The 15,915-nt window shown below is 40.0% G+C and overlaps 1 protein-coding gene and 1 long non-coding RNA gene across 4 annotated transcripts in view; one reads left to right on the forward strand and one right to left on the reverse strand.

Annotated features, from left to right (window-relative positions):
* Positions 1-15,915, forward strand: part of ARHGEF3 (Rho guanine nucleotide exchange factor 3) — a 267,306-nt gene that overhangs the window by 221,203 nt on the left and 30,188 nt on the right. For both annotated transcript variants that reach the window (XM_045024310.1, XM_045024311.1), the window contains 2 exons: positions 3,362-3,469; positions 14,435-14,605. In XM_045024310.1, coding sequence (XP_044880245.1) covers positions 3,362-3,469; positions 14,435-14,605 — 279 coding nt within the window. The remainder of the gene's footprint in view (positions 1-3,361; positions 3,470-14,434; positions 14,606-15,915) is intronic.
* LOC123374387 overlaps positions 1-15,915 on the reverse strand; it is a 74,589-nt gene that overhangs the window by 24,021 nt on the left and 34,653 nt on the right. Inside the window, exon 1 of one of the 2 annotated variants that reach the window (XR_006581086.1) lies at positions 8,517-8,613. The exons of the other annotated variant lie outside the window; for it this stretch is intronic. This is a non-coding gene — a long non-coding RNA (uncharacterized LOC123374387). Of the gene's footprint in view, positions 1-8,516; positions 8,614-15,915 lie in introns of those variants that run through there. 2 annotated transcript variants of the gene reach the window in all.

The following is a 15,915-nucleotide window of genomic DNA, read 5'->3' on the forward strand; positions in this document are numbered from 1 at the left end:
AAGATGGAGACCCTGGATTCATTTTCCAAAGTCTCTGACACTGCAATGTTATCTTGAATTACTGTCTCGGAGTGAGTCCTGCAAACACTGCAGATGTGTGTTGATTTGATTTTATTCTTAAATTTGTTTGTATGAGCCCTTTCAATTTGTTCTACAGATTCTAATAATTTAGATTTTGATAAAAATCTATACTACCCATTTAGTTTAACCCCCTTTTGCTATCAGAACTAAGTGCAGTAGGTAAAATGGATCAGTGTGATGGGAGGAATAAGACCTCAAAGAACAAACCCACATATATGTGACCTAGTCAGCTTATTGTGACTCCAGTGGCTACTGTAGTAGGTTCTGACAATGACTTCTGGCTCTTTTACAGCTGGCAGCTGTAGTCATATCCTATCCTTCTTGTGGTTGCAGCAGCCCCTAGTGGAGGCAACTAGGTTGATTTCTTCTCCTTAATGTCTACATTTACAGACAGGTAACCTCTGCAGTACAGAGACTAGTGAAAATATTTTTGTCTCCTGAGCAGTTTGGATATAAGAATGAAGATTGCCACATAGCAAACCTCACAATCCCCTGCAGAATAGTGAAATGGTTTATTTTTAAAAGGTTAAGGAACCTGTTTCTAGTTCTTCCCTCTCCTCTTGCTGGAACCGTAAAATAATTCCTGCAACCCCATGTGGGGAAAAAGGAGTGTTCAGATAGGGTTAGGGCTGTTCAGGGATGGAGCAGGGGTTCAGGGAATTAATTTACATCTTTTCTCTTCCTCCTTTTCCCCTATCTTCCAAAAGGGATGGTGGTTTCCCTTCTTTTTCACAGAATAATCTTCTCCAGGGTTACTTGTTGCTGTGCATCAATTTACATGGCTGTTTGAGGTTATGAACCCCAGACAGTTGGGAAAATTAGGTACAGGATTGAGCCCTTCACCTGCAGTCTTTCTGTAGCCATTAATAAACTGCAGATGCAGACAAACACTGAGTATATAAAAAGTGGGTCTAGGCTTTTTTTTTTTTTCTTTTTTCTGTTTATCAACTAGTCTCAGACTTTGCTCAAAGAGGGTAATTCAAGTTTCACTCACAGTGGTCCTGAACAAGACACTTAAGAGACACAGTGGAATATGAATTTACTTGCTTTGTAACAAAATTTACCCTCCTTGGGGATTCTTAATGGGCATCACAATATCATTGCTAAAATCTTAGTATTTGTTGTTTGTTGCATTTAAATTTTGAGATTGAAAGTGTGTGTGTGTGTGTGAGAGAGAGAGAGAGAGAGAGAGAGAGATTTGTTAATATGCACAGAGATTAATAGACAGTTCTAATAGATTTTTAATTGGAATTTGATTTTCTAACTTTCAAGCAGGTTACACTGTGATATAATGTAGGGCCAAATTACATCTCTTTACTCCAGAGATGACTTTGGGCCATTATATCAGAAACATAATTCCAGTTTGACCAAAGACCACATACAGAGCAGCAAAGATGCCAAACCTGTGGAAAATGGTACAGCAATAGGGGGAGAGGAGAATCCTCTCTCAGGGGTCCCCTTTGTCTATTTTCTGGGAAGATATATTTGCCTTTCTTGCTGTCCTGATTCCTCAGTCTGCATAGTTCTAAATACCAGATTCTAGTAGCATTAGAGATAACACATGCCCAAGTAATCTCTGCTGCTAGGTATACAGTAGCACTCGCTTCGCCTTGGGACTTCAGTGTCCTTTCACTGCAGTGCAGTATGATTAATGACAAGCAGTCTTTACTATTGGAAGCTAGTGGATTGGCATTATGAATTTAAAAAATAAACAAAACAGCTGATGACGGAGGTGCCAGTCAGATGAGAATTCTAGTCAAAGCTGAAAGATTCTGTAGTGTGTTCAGTATGCCAGTCGTGCTGCAGTGACGTAAAAAAAATGCTCCTTCAAAAAAGCTGTGTCAAAGAGATGGTTGCTGGAAAGGAAAGAATCTGAATGGCACCTTCATGATGAAGATAAGAGTGCAGGCTGAATTTTTTATTTTATTTTGGTGCTGAAGTGATTGTAGCACCACATTCCATGTGTGGGGAAATTGATTATTTTTTGGAGGGGGGGGGTTGTTAACAATTTGGTCCTGCGTTTCACAAGATGTTTATGGAGTTGCCGCTCTGCCTGCTGAGAAATAAATTATTTGCTGGTTCTCATCTTTCTTCTCTGTAGCTGTGCTAATGAAACAGAATATTGCTGACCAGTAATGAAAATCGTGAGTTACTACTTCTGGGATTTTTCTAAATACCAGGAAGGATGGGAAATCCACATCTCTAAAAGGATTCATATCTCTGAGCAAAAGAATAGTATGAAATGGTACATTCTCCTAAGGATTTGTCTAGAAAACTGGAGGTAGAGGATGCCTACACAAACTTTATAAACATGGCTGAAAAAGAAAGATGAACTGCTATAGGATATACTTAAAATATGATGTTGGATGGGTTTTTTAACTTCACTTGGAAGGTTTGGCTCTTTTTCTGTCAAAAGTAGCCTTTTGCATGTGCTGTTCAAGATCCATTAAATGTCAGATGGAGGTTAGCAAGCCAAGGGTAACTTCTGTTTTTACATATTTGTAATCTTTCCTTGTATTGCATTTATTGTTTATATTTTCATTTTTTGTATGCAAAACAAATGGAATATTATACTTTACAAAAAGCAGGCATTCTATAGGTTAAAAAGTGTGTGAGGGAAGAAAAGCATTAGTTTTTACAGTAGATTTTTGTTGAAAAGTTTTCTTTTATTTCATTTAAATATATACTGTGTGTACACATCTATATGAATATACACATGCATGTATATTTACATGTAAATACAAACACATGACACAAACGGTTTTTTTGTTTTAATTTGTACTTTTTAGAATAAAATGTTAATCAAATGCAGAACTACATACTTACAATGACAGAGCAAAAACAATGGGGTTGGAATTTTTTGTATTTGTACATGTTCCCTTCAATGACAAGGTCATCAAAATATGCATTAGCTGCAGAGCACTTTTCAGTTTGAGGGGTGCTCCCCGCAAACAGACCATTTTAAAAGGAGTATCTCAGTAGAAAGATGCTATATATGGAGAGAGGTCTTTTTTGTGCCTTTTTGTCTTTCTTGGTCATGCCACTACTTCTGCCTACTACACGATATTTCAGCCATTGCTCAGATTTGTATGCACCAAGCAAGGGTAATCTGTCGTTGCCAGCATTATAAACTAGAATTATTTGTTTACAACCAGAGCTGTGTGTCTATGTTGCTCACATTAGAAAATTAACAAAACTAGCATAAATGTTTTTCTGATGCCTTTTTCATGTTCTCTCTCTCTCTTCCCCCCCCCCCCCATCCCTTTTCTTTAAACTACAGGAGCCTAGTAACAAACGGGTCAAGCCTCTTTCTAGAGTTACATCACTAGCAAGCCTCATTCCTCCTGTGCGGGCAACCCCGTTAAAGAGGTTCAGTCAAACACTTCAGGTAAAGATAATATATTTCTGTGTTTAATGTTCAGATCTGCATTTCAATAAGAGATTCACAGGTATGCTATCACATGCTTTTAGGGGTTGTGCTTTTCAAAATTTATTTTGTGTATATGTATGCATATCTGAGTATCTCACATATCTTTATGGAAAAAATGAAAAACTTTTTTCCCCCAACATAAAAGGGGCAGTGGTAATGGACAGTGTAAACCTCAGTAATGGCAAGTGAAAGTGCTCTGGTGCTGTTATAACTGTGTCATCATTCACCACCATAATAATCTTTCTGACATAGAATGCTTATGTTTCCTGTGAAATCTTTAAGAAACAAACTGCAACTATATATCCATTCTTGATGTTATGACAGAGATAAAGAAACCAGTATAAAAATATATGCGTAGCCCAGTTGCTCGAGAAGGTATGTTTAATATATCTTTGACTCTTGAAGGTGTGAGTTTTAGAGAGATATTTAAAAGGGTGCCATATGCTCGGGCACCTTTGACATACTTTTAAATGACATTTTAAAGTGGAGCAGTACAGTTTAAGATAATCCACTTGCATGTAATATTGCTGAATCCTCACTACTAATAGTGAACTTTGACCTCCAGTGGACAAAAAGTCTGGCGATGAGATGGAAAATAGAGCCTTGAGCAAACATTCAAAGCATATGTCAAAGCTGAATATTTTAAATAATTTAAAAAAAATCAAATAATGCAATTCAAATGTACATTTTATTCTGAAGATATTCTGCCTTGTTTGTAGGTCTCTCAAACTTACAAGTGCACCATATAGAATACGAGATGCTTGGAGACTCATGTAGGACTTGATCCTACAGAATATTGCATGTCCCCTGCAAGAGGCTGAGTACCTTAATTTCAGTGACTTCAGGAGGAGCTGAGGCAATTGAGCATCTCATAGTGGGCATTCAGTGCATAGTGTGCCATTTCCCCCCACTAAAATAGTAGGTGTTTGAGAAAGTACACTTAAAATGTACAGTGAGTTATAGAACAAGCTTAAGCTCTCTGAAGAGTGAGAATGAATAAAATATCTCTAATTTAGTAAGAAATAATATCTGTTAAAAAAGGTAACTTAATCATGACTCTACTACAGCTATGGGTTAATTTTATTTTATTTCTACATGGAGGTTCTTCTGACAAATATTTAAACAGAGTAAAGAGCCATGAAAATATGTTTTTCTGCAGTAATAGTTTATCTAGGAAGCAGACATGCCAGCATTTGGTTAGCAATATATCTGGTATTCCTTAAATATGTTGTTGAAAGAGCATAGCTCTGCATACAAAAGCAACCTTTATGGATATGGGAGATAGGCAAGATGTTGTTTGAACTCACCTCAGTGTGTTTGATCCAGTAGGTATACTGTAGTGTGACTAGAGAAGAGATGCCTATAGTCCCTTGGGCATATAAATCTCTTCCACAGGCTACCTCCAAGAAAAAATTGGTCTGATTCTAAAAGAAGGGCTACATTATCAGGAGTGTGGAAAGTAAATTAGGTTTGGGCAAGATTTTATTTCTGAGCCTGGCACTTCCCTTTTCAGAGCCTTTAACAGCTGTTGTGCTGGGTTAAGTACTCATACGATCGGTTCCATGGGGCTGCATTTGAGACAGACTTGTGCTATATAATACTGTATTTATAAGGTATAATTTAGACTTCAAGAGATTAAATTCTGTTTTCATTAATATGTATACAGCTTCCCTTGATTTTTAGTTTGTTGTGTGCATGTATTTGATAGATTTTGACAAAGCTGTACAGGTTTTTGTGTTATGGTCTTAGCACTGGAAAAAAAATCTTATTTTTTTTAACGGTTTAAAAAAAATAACTTGGCAGTAGATTAAAATATAAGACGATTAAGGGATGCAGTTATTCAAACCACCTTCCCTAGGGAACTACGTGGTTTGAAAATTCTGTAAAGGGGCATGAACCTTTTTATTCTCCAGGTAATAGATCTAAATCCATCTCAGGTAATTGTAACTGGAATATATATTACTTATTTGGCTGAGCACTAGCTCTTGCAAAAAGAGCTGGAATTATTAAATCCTTTTCCTAGTGATTGGTGTTGCATGGATGCCACCTCTTTCGCAGTTGGTCCTAAAAGTCTCTATTAGCAGTTGCAGGTGAGGCCAACAACAGAATGGGCAAGAAGATTACTTTCTCACACTCAGAGGTGGTCCCTTAGGAAAATGGTTAAAGGCACATCGGTGAACCGATGTCAGGAAACTTGCACTGCCATTGCTATACTTGTTCAACCATATGTGATGATATTAATCTCTAGGGTTGTCAATTAAAAAACACCACCCAAATCCTCTGGTGCCCGTATATCTGCTTAGTGAAGTGACTGCCACTCCACTCTAGAGAGAGAGATTCTCTTCAATGTATTTTTTTTTAATTTAATTTTCTAGTCCTTGTGTTAAATACACCATAAGGGTGTATTCAAGATGTTGAGGTTTTCCACATGGCAGAATCATCAATACATTGTAGCTAGATTGCTAGTGTACCTCAGTCCAGAAGGATTTTTTATTTTTTATTTTGAACAAGTTAACAATGGATTCTTTGCTTCCATAACATGACAGAAACCACCAACAACAAAGAACTTTGAAAACGCAGACCACTGCAACTGTTGCTATAAAAGTTTAGAAAAATTTTGAATTTCCTATGGAAATTTTTAACAAAACTTTCATATTTTGACAGGGTCAGGCCAGATGGCTACAGGAGAGTGATCCTACTGGTATCTAGGAAGTGGGCAGGCAAAGCCTGCCCACTGCTAAAGGACTCCTCCCAGCCTAAGGGGAGGATCCACAGGTCTGTGATACCAAATAATTACGTGGGACAACCAATGAAAAAAACAGGATCGAGAGTGAGGTCATAGGGCTAAATGAAGGGAACCTGATGGGGATGGCAGATATATTAGCCCCAGGTTAAGTAGGTCCCCTTTCCCTGGGTAAGGTAACAGGGAAGGTTCCAGAACAATCAGGAGCTTTCTGGAAACAAGGCAGACAGGCTGATTAGAACACCTGCAGCCAATCAAGAAGCTGCTAGAATCAATTAAGGCAGGGCACCTGGGTTTAAAAAGGAGCTCACTTCAGTTTGTGGGATGCGTGTGAGGAGCTGGGAGCAAGAGACGCAAGGAGCAGAGAGTGAGAGGGTGTGCTGCTGGAGGACTGAGGAGTACAAGCGTTATCAGACACCAGGAGGAAGGTCCTGTGGTGAGGATAAAGAAGGTGTTTGGAGGAGGCCATGGGGAAGTAGCCCAGGGAGTTGTAGCTGTCATGCAGCTGTTACAGGAGGCACTATAGACAGCTGCAATCCAGAGGGCCCTGGGCTGGAACCTGGAGTACAGGGCGGGCCCGGATTCCCCCCAAACCTTCCAACTCCTGATCAGACACAGGAGGAGTTGACCTGGACTGTGGGTTCCACCAGAGGAGAAGATCTCTGAGGTGAGCAAATCCGCCAATAAGCGCAGGACCCACCAAGGTAGAGGAGGAACTTTGTCACAATATACAATCCTTTTTGAAAGGAAGAAATATGTAAAATTGGAGAAAATCCATAGGGTATGACTTCCCCAAGCTCCACATGTGGAATTTCTATTTATATTAATGGATTTTCCACATGCAGATTCAGTGAGAACATGCTCTACGTCTGAGGACAGTATAGTGCTGCTTTTTAGATGTATTCTTAGCTACTCCAGAAATGTTTTGGTATTTTTAATAGATTTAATTTTTTTGTTTCTTATTTCTCAATATTATTATTTTGCAAATGGTTTATCAGCATTTTCCACAAAAGAAGCATGTAGTAATGAGTTTAATTCTTTTTCCAGACTACTCATTTGCTGTGTTTCTGCTTCCTACCGCACTGTAGACTGGATGATGATAAAAATACAGCATTGGTTTCATTTTGTCCATATTGTTACCTTTTTTGTACATTAGCAGAGTGCTCAGTAATGAGCTGGTACATTTATCCATCTACTGGTATCCATTTGACACAAATCTTTGTCCCTCCAATCTGTATTATCAATCTAGATAACTACAGAGATTTGTTTTTCAGCTCTTAAATTTAATCCCTTTCACAGCTCTGTCCTTCACTTTACAAACTGGGAATGAGATCAAATAGTACTCAAACATAACTTTAACTAGAACTGAGGACAGAGGTTAACTCTGCCTCCCTTCCACTGCAACTTGTGACTTCATCGATATATCCTGATTCAATATGCATGTAACATTATGAAGTTAAATAGGGACTCTGATTCTTATCTTACTTCGGACACCAAGACAGTTTCTCAAGAGGCCTGAAGGGAAATCACTGCTTTTTTTTTTTTTTTTTTAGATCCCAGTGTTAGGATTTTGATCTAGAGAGCGCAGCAAACCATTTACTATATGATGAACTCAGATCAGACAGTTTGTCAGTTTCAAGATCTAACATCAGCACTTCTGTTAAACCCTTTTAAAGTTCAGACATTTTGCTTGAGAAAGGTGCTACAGTCACATAAGTAGGGTCAACAGAAATCTAGGATTAGCTTTAGTAAAAACACCAATTCTTTCTTATTAAGGCCAAGTTTTGTCACAGATATTTTTAGTGAAAGTCAGGGACAGGCAGCCCGTGACCTGTCCCTGACTTTCACTAAAAATATCCCTGACAAAAGGTGGGTTCAGCACCCACTGCTGCTGGGGCTCCCGGGTACACCACCATGAGGTTCGTGGAAGCCCTGAGGGTGGAGTGCTGTGGAGTCCCTGGGCCGCTGGTAGCTGCAGGGTCACCCAGCTGCTGGCCGTGGCTGCTGCTGTGTCTGGGCAGCTGTGAGGAATCCCCACTGAGGCTGGGCAGCCGCGCGGGGGCCCCCCCGCCGCAGCTGGGCAGCTGCCAGGGCAGGGCTGGTTGGGAGCTCTAGCCCTAGGGCAGAAAATGTCAGGGAGGTCAATGGAAGTCACAGATTCTGTGACCTCCGTGACATAATCGTAGCCTTGCTTCTTATAATATGAAACTAATTGCACTTTGAACTGGAGATACCAGTGGAGTACTTAAATTTGGTTCTTACCGGTACCAGTTAGCCAGTGTGGCTTTGGAACAGTGTAGCAGGTCTTCAGGACTGCTGGCTCCCCCTACAGCATCTACTGTTCCTCCCCACGCTAGACAAGAGACCCAAAGAAAAAGCTTAAAAAATTCTAACATGTTCTACCCTCTGCATCACAGTGCTTAACTTGTTTTTAAACTATTTCTGCATAGGTACAAATAATGTTATGAATTGATTATATGAATCTTTACACTTTTCACTGAGGATAAATCCTGTCTTTAGCACACAGCCTGAGTAAAGGAGCTGTGCACTGGGAGAGGAATGGATGGAAGAAATACTGCCATTCCATAGTGCAGAGTAGTGTAAAGCCACTCCTCCAGGGTGCAGTAGACCTGATAGTTGCTGAATTGTGGATCCAATACCCGTACTCTGTTTCAACTTTGACCAGGCAATTTGCATGTGCAAATATCTGATTTGCATGCACAGTCTCAATTATTGCAAGTACAAATTAGGCATGCAATATACTTATTTTTAAATAAAGCAAGCCTAGCACCTGATCTTCAAAGTTTTGCAACACTAATGTAAATATTTTTTAATAATCTGATTAAAACTCAGTCTTTTCACTGAAAGATCTCATGGGATTATTTTTGCTTATTTTTTATACAGGAACCAGAGTTAACTTTAAAGACAAGACCTATATTTCCACAATATGTCCTCTGACACTTGGAAAAATTATATTGCATTTACCAATGTTAAGGAAGGCATTGACTGTTATGTACTTTACTGAGGTCTTGCTCAGGAGAAATTCAGCTATTGAAATTCAGCTAACCGTTGAATGTGCTGCCTTCATCCAGGAAACAAGAGTAACATTTACTATGTTAAAACTGCTCTTACTCAAGGCAAAAGAAAGATGATTATGCTATATAAAATAGTTGTTTATACCTTTTGTGGTTTTATCTTTTAAACGATCTGGAGTATTTCAGGCACTCTAGAAGTAGGTTATGAAAAAGCATATCCATAGAATTGTCATTGTTGTAGTGATATTAATGAGGGGTCAGTTGAAAATAAGCAATGTTAAGGACTCGGTATCAATTTTTAGTTTGGACTCATGTTGAAAAAGTGCAACTTGTTTTGCATTTTGTCAAAACACATTTAAAAAAAAAAGTCAGGCAAATGGAACGTTTAACTTTCAAGTGTGACTTCAGGCAGATTCTTTCTTCAGTGGTTGCTATGAGGTTTAGGATCAGCTACTCCACTGAGATAGAGAGCTGTCACACATCATCTAGCCTAGGTTGTTCCAAAAATAGCATATGGTAAATTATATAAAATTTGAAAGATAACCTGTTGTCATATCAAGGAATGTTAACACAGGTTGGATTTAACATGTCACATTTAAATGCTAAGAAGTAAGGCAGTGCAAAATGGTTGGAAAGAATATGACCCATCACAAACACTTAGAGGATATGAGCCTTAAGCTAAACTTTGTTGATGATTACTTTGCTCTCCCTATCATTCCAACTATTAACACATTTCCTTCTTTTCAGGTGTACATCCATTTCACATGCTTCTGTGTGACTTAATTTGGGCTTCCTATCTCTAAAGATCTAATTGAAAAAAACATTGTGTGTGCCAACTGAAGGGCTTCTTTGTGTACGAAGATGCCTTTGGGTAGGAAGGGTATTAATTCTGTCAAATGGAAGCCACAATCATCCGTTTTATTTGAATTCATTTTTCAGTAACTTCCTTTTTCCACTCTTATGCTAACTAATTTAAAATATGCAAGCTGTAAATGTTACCTTATTAATAACTCTACTTCATGTTTTAACCCCCATACTGCCTATGACTAGGATCTCTCATTGCTATGTGGTGATGAATGTACAGTGGTTTTTAGTGTTGTGAAACTAACTCCCAGACCAATGTATTCATTTAATTTTTTTTTTTTAAGCATTGGGTACTGAATCCTGTTTATGGACATACCTAGAATAGTGCAGACAACCATTGTGCAGACTCCTCCATAGTCTGTTCTGTGTAGATCTATGAACAGGGCAAATAAACTAGGATTCAGGACATATTTCCCTGGGCAATTGAAGTTAGTCTCTTGTACAGTGACAGGCTTTATTCCCTCTAGTTGCCTCAGTTTCTATGTTAAATTATTGTACCTCAGAACTGCACCTTCCCTGAGCAAAAAGAAACTTGTGCTGTTGAGTAGTATGGATTTTAACCAATAGATTCATCATGCTGAGCACTACAGGTTGGATTTAAAGAAGATATAAAACAGTGAAAGATGTATTTATCCACTTCGCGTTGCTACCCTGACCATGTATACATATTGTAATAACTGAACTTTTCTTCCAGAATAATACGCAGAATTATCTCTTATACGTCTTTAAAAGGATAAACTAATTATAGCTGAACAATTTATTTAGCAAATGTAGTACTTTACTACCTGGTATAAGGTATTATCCAAATTACACTAGTTACCAGATTTACCCCAGTGTAACAAATCTGAGCCTTTTGTATTCAATATCAGTTAACTACTTTTAATAGCAAAAATAAACCAAATACTGTCTTGTTACTTGTAGGGGATGGAAGTGAGGAGGAAAGACAGACAGTGTCTCCTGGAACACTTAGAAAAAATGTTATTTGCGTGAAATTAAGTTATAGAATTATTCAGCTTAGTAAAAATATTAGAGATTAGGCCTGCACTACAACTGCTGAATCTATATCTAAAATTATTGCATGGGTATGCAGATCTGGGCTGATGGGTATGGCTCAGTTACAACTCTTTAGGTATCTATTGAATAGAAATCTAATTTTATTTCTTTAGGAACTTGATCTATTTTACTTAAAAGTTATATTGATATATTGTACCAGTATGCCACTACTGCAGCAGTTCATTTTGACTGGAAATGATCTAGAGAAAGGGGTAAACAGTGAGATGGCAAAATCTGGAGATGATGCAAAATTACTCAAGATAGTTAAGTCCAAAGAAGACTGTGAAGAGTTACAAGGGATCTCACGAAAGAGGGTGACTGGGCAACAAAATGGCAGATGAAATTCAATGTTGATAACTGCAGAGTAATATATATTGGGAAAACATCCCAACTTTCCATACAAAATGATAGGATCGAAATTAGCTGTAACAACTCGAGAGAGATCTTGGAGTCGTGTATAGTTTTTAAAAAAATATCTGCTCAATGTGCAGCAGCAATCAAAAAAGCTAACAGAATGTTAGGAAACATTAGGAAAAGGATAGATAAGAAGAAAGTAAATATTATAATGCCACTATATAAATCCATGGTATGCCCACACCTTGAATACCGTGTGCAGTTCTGGTCACCCCATCTCAAAAAAGATACATTAGAATTGAAAAAAGTATAGAGAAGGTTTTAAAAAAATTAAGGGTTTCGAACAGCTTCCATAGGAAGAGAGATTAAAAAGACTCGGACTTTTAAGCTTGGAAAAGAGACGACTAAGAGGGCAATATGATCGAGGTCTATAAATTTGTGAACAGTGTGGAGAAAGTGAATAGGGAAGTGTTGCTATTTACTTTTTCACATAATACAAGAACCAGGGGATCACCCAATGCAATTAATAAGCAAAAGGAAGTATTTCTTCACACTACCTGTGGAACTTATTGCCAGGGGATGTTGTGAATGCCAAAACTATAACTGTGTTTAAAAAAGAACTAGGTTCATGGAGTTTAGGTCCATCAATGGCTATTAGCCAAGATGGTCAGGGATGCAACTCCATGTTCTGGGTGTCCCTAACCTCTGATAGCCAGGAGCTGGGAGTGGATGACAGGGGACAGATCACTTATGATTGCCTGTTCTGTTCATTCTCCCAAAGCATCTGGCATCGGCAACTGTCAGAAGACAGAATACTGGGCTAGATGGACAATTGGTCTGATTTGGTATGGCCATTCTTATGTTCTTTGTTAGGGGGCTTATTCCTTCACCTGCTCACTTCCCTGGTCCTTCTCACATGGAACAGAGAGCAACAATACCCGAAGTCCGAAGGTGCAAACAATTCAATGTTTATGGGGGTGAACTTCCAGCAAGCAATGATTCCAATTTCCTTCCTTAGTGTTACCCGTCCTAGCTCTGACACCACAGAACCTTGCCTGTGTCCCTGTTCCCATTCCCCCCTTCACGAAACATAATTCCAAATTCTCCTACCCCCATTCCCTGTTCCCATTTCCCCCCCCTACTTCCCGATTGACTGCAGACTATATAGTAAAACTTGAGTTTTGTTTAGCTATACCTTAACCAATCATTTTACTGAAATTTAACTAACCAATCCTAACATATTGTAACATGATTAGGTTCAACAAGGACAAGTACAGAGTCCTGCACTTAGGATGGAAGAATCCCATGCACTGCTACAGACTAGGGACCGAATGGCTAGGCAGCAGAGACAGAAGGGAAGAGGCGAGGCCAGAGCCTCTCCGGTTCAGGCCACACTGCTCTCCCCCCAGCCTCCGAAGCAGCTGCAGCTCCGGGGCTGGCAGGCTGCAGCCGTGCCGGTTGGCCCTGCCTGCTGGAGCACGCTGCAGCTGTGCCGCCCAGCCTGCCGGAGCAGGCTGTGGCTGCGCCACCGGAGCAGCTCTAGCCAGGCAAGAGACATCCTCCCCTGGCTCTCCCCAGATAAGATGGGGAGAGTGGGGGGGGGGGGAAATCCCAGGCTAGGGGTGGGGTCATGTGGGGGGTGGTCACACGGGTTACTCCCCTGACCCCCTGCTTCCCTTCCCCCTCCCCCCCCAAAATTTCCCCAGCAGTTGCTATCCCAGCCCGTCAGGGTAAGCAGCTGGTACGCTAGGACACTTTTGTTTACTTAGGTTTACCTCCATGCCTGCGGATGCTCGAAGTAAACAAACCATCTCGGCCTGCCAGTGGCTTATCCTGATGGTCCAGGAGCCAAAGTTTGCCGACCCCTGAATTATAGGGTCGGCTTATGAACAGGTCATAACAATATTCCATTTTTACTTATCCATCTTGGGGGGAGGGGTCGGCTTATAAACAAACCGGCTTATGATCGGGTATATATGGTATGTCCCCCCACCTTCATTGGTTAACACCCAACAAAATTCATTATACAGCAGACAGAAACAATCTCAGAACCAGACAGAGACCATGCAAATAAACCATAGCTAAGTGGGGGCCATAAAGATAAAACATACAGAAATGAGGGTTTCACAACCACAGCTATTGAGGAGTGATTTCTTGCCAGACAGGATGCTATCAAACTAAGTTTTCTTTAAATCTTCTAGGCTCTTCCCTTTCTCTGGAGGTGATAGGCATTATTAGGACAGGATTGTATTCCTAACAGCCCAATAGCACCTTATTTCAATGTGACTAGTTTGGAATGTAAGGATGTGACCATACACTTTCCAGCTTATGGCTGCCTCTGCTGTTTAGCTAAAGATCTTAGCCTAAGAACATGGCCTTAGACTGTAATAGTGAGAGAAGGCCTATAAACAGGCAGACTGTGATTTTGATTCTTGTTTTGTACCTCTATAACTAGCTAAGTGATAAACATATACCTAAATTATTAAAGTATAGGCCTTTACAGACAGGCCCTAACATTCTTATTGACTGCAATGTGTATGAATGCTCTACATAGAATGTACACATTAATCCTATACACACACTGAGGATAGGGAGCAAATATATGCCACTGCAGGAAGGAGGTTATTGAACTATAAATGGACCAGAAACATGCTTTCACGTGCCATTTCTTATGTTCCTAGTACTAAAATAAAAGGTTGTAGTGCCAATATCCTCAACAAATTTGGAAAAATTGGAATTGATAGTTATATAAACCATTTAATTTGATTGCACAAATTATGTAACTTTTTCTTGTAAATATATTATTTTTGCTTTGGGGAATCTGAAATGTGAGCAAACTGATCTAACATTTGTCCTACTTTTATGTCTTGTTAGCGTTCTATCAGTTTCCGTAGTGACAGTCGCCCTGATCTGTTCACCCCACGACCGTGGTCTCGAAATGTACCCCCTGCTAGCACAAAACGAAGGGACAGCAAGCTGTGGAGTGAGACCTTTGATGTTTGTGTCAATCAGATGCTTACATCCAAAGAAATCAAGCGTCAAGAGGTACTATTATTTCAAAGCTTCTAAACTTTTGACAGTTTTGTCTAAAGCAGTGGTTCTCAGACTCTTTACTAAGGCAATTCATCAACTGCATTTTGTCTCTTTGCAACCCTCCATTACATATATGCATCTTCTGTTCCAGCATCACAACTCTAATCCCATCCTGGCCTGGTGTGTAGGGAAAGCCCGGAGGTGGAGGAGTTGGAGAACGAGCACAGTCCACACTTGCCTGCAGTGGCGGCTACTCTCCTGCAGGGCTAGGCTCAGCTCCCCACTTTGGGAGTTGCGACTTGGCACATGGGATTGCAATGCCATTCAGGTTTGGTCTGGCTGCCCTCCCATCGTGATGGAGTACTGCGACTCTGAGTCCCCCAGCCCAGTAGGATCTGAGCTGCCACTACGGTGTGGGGTGGCCTCGCTCTCCAAAACCCCTCCCTCTGGGAGCTCCCCTGTATGTTTGTTTTCACCAGGAAAATCTGTCCTTGGATTTGACAACCCATCTAGAACCTTTCTGTGACCTGCTGGTGGTTTGGGACCCATCATTTGGGAAACACTGGTCTAAAACGTAGAATTTAGGGATGATAGTAAATTAGTAAACATTAGCTCAGCATTTGAAATTACAGAGTAAAATCCTGGCTCCACTGCAGTCAATGAGTATTTTTCCATTGAGTTCAGTGGAACAGGATTCCACCTGTGGTCTTTATAATTTTTTTTTAAAAGAACAAAGTTGTTTCAATAATTCCTGTATATTAACATTGATATTTGAAATTAAAATTGCTTGTGTGGGTGTGCATGTTTTGGGTGGTGGTGGTGATGGTTTTATCTGTACTACCATAGTACCCACAGACCGCAATGAGAATAATGTACACGCTGGGTACTGAATGCACACAGGAAAGCACAATCTTTATCCCAGGGAGCTTGCACCCAGAGAGCAGCAACCCCAAAGTGGGCATGGCAGTCTAGAGAGGGAAATGTTTCCAGGACACCCAGAGAAAATGCTGATTCAAGGATGTCACTCTACACAGCCTCTGCTGGCTGTGCTCTTATAGCACCCTTCCCAGAAATGAACGCTGGCCTCTAGTCAACAGTGTAGGTGTACATTTCTGCTCTTCTCTCAGGGTCAGGAAGGTAATTGTCATGTGTCAGACTGGTTAAACCAGAGCATCAGAGGTTTAGGAGAATATAAACTTCTTGCTGGTGGGGAGGTTCAATTATAGGTTTCTACTAGGTGCCCTCTGCATTTACAAATGAGGCACTGTCTGAAGGGGCCTTGAAGAAATAACCTTTACAGTGCTGATTTGCCCATTGTGGTT

The sequence above is a fragment of the Mauremys mutica genome, chromosome 7 (assembly GCF_020497125.1).
Source record: "Mauremys mutica isolate MM-2020 ecotype Southern chromosome 7, ASM2049712v1, whole genome shotgun sequence".
NCBI classification, from domain to species: domain Eukaryota; kingdom Metazoa; phylum Chordata; order Testudines; family Geoemydidae; genus Mauremys; species Mauremys mutica.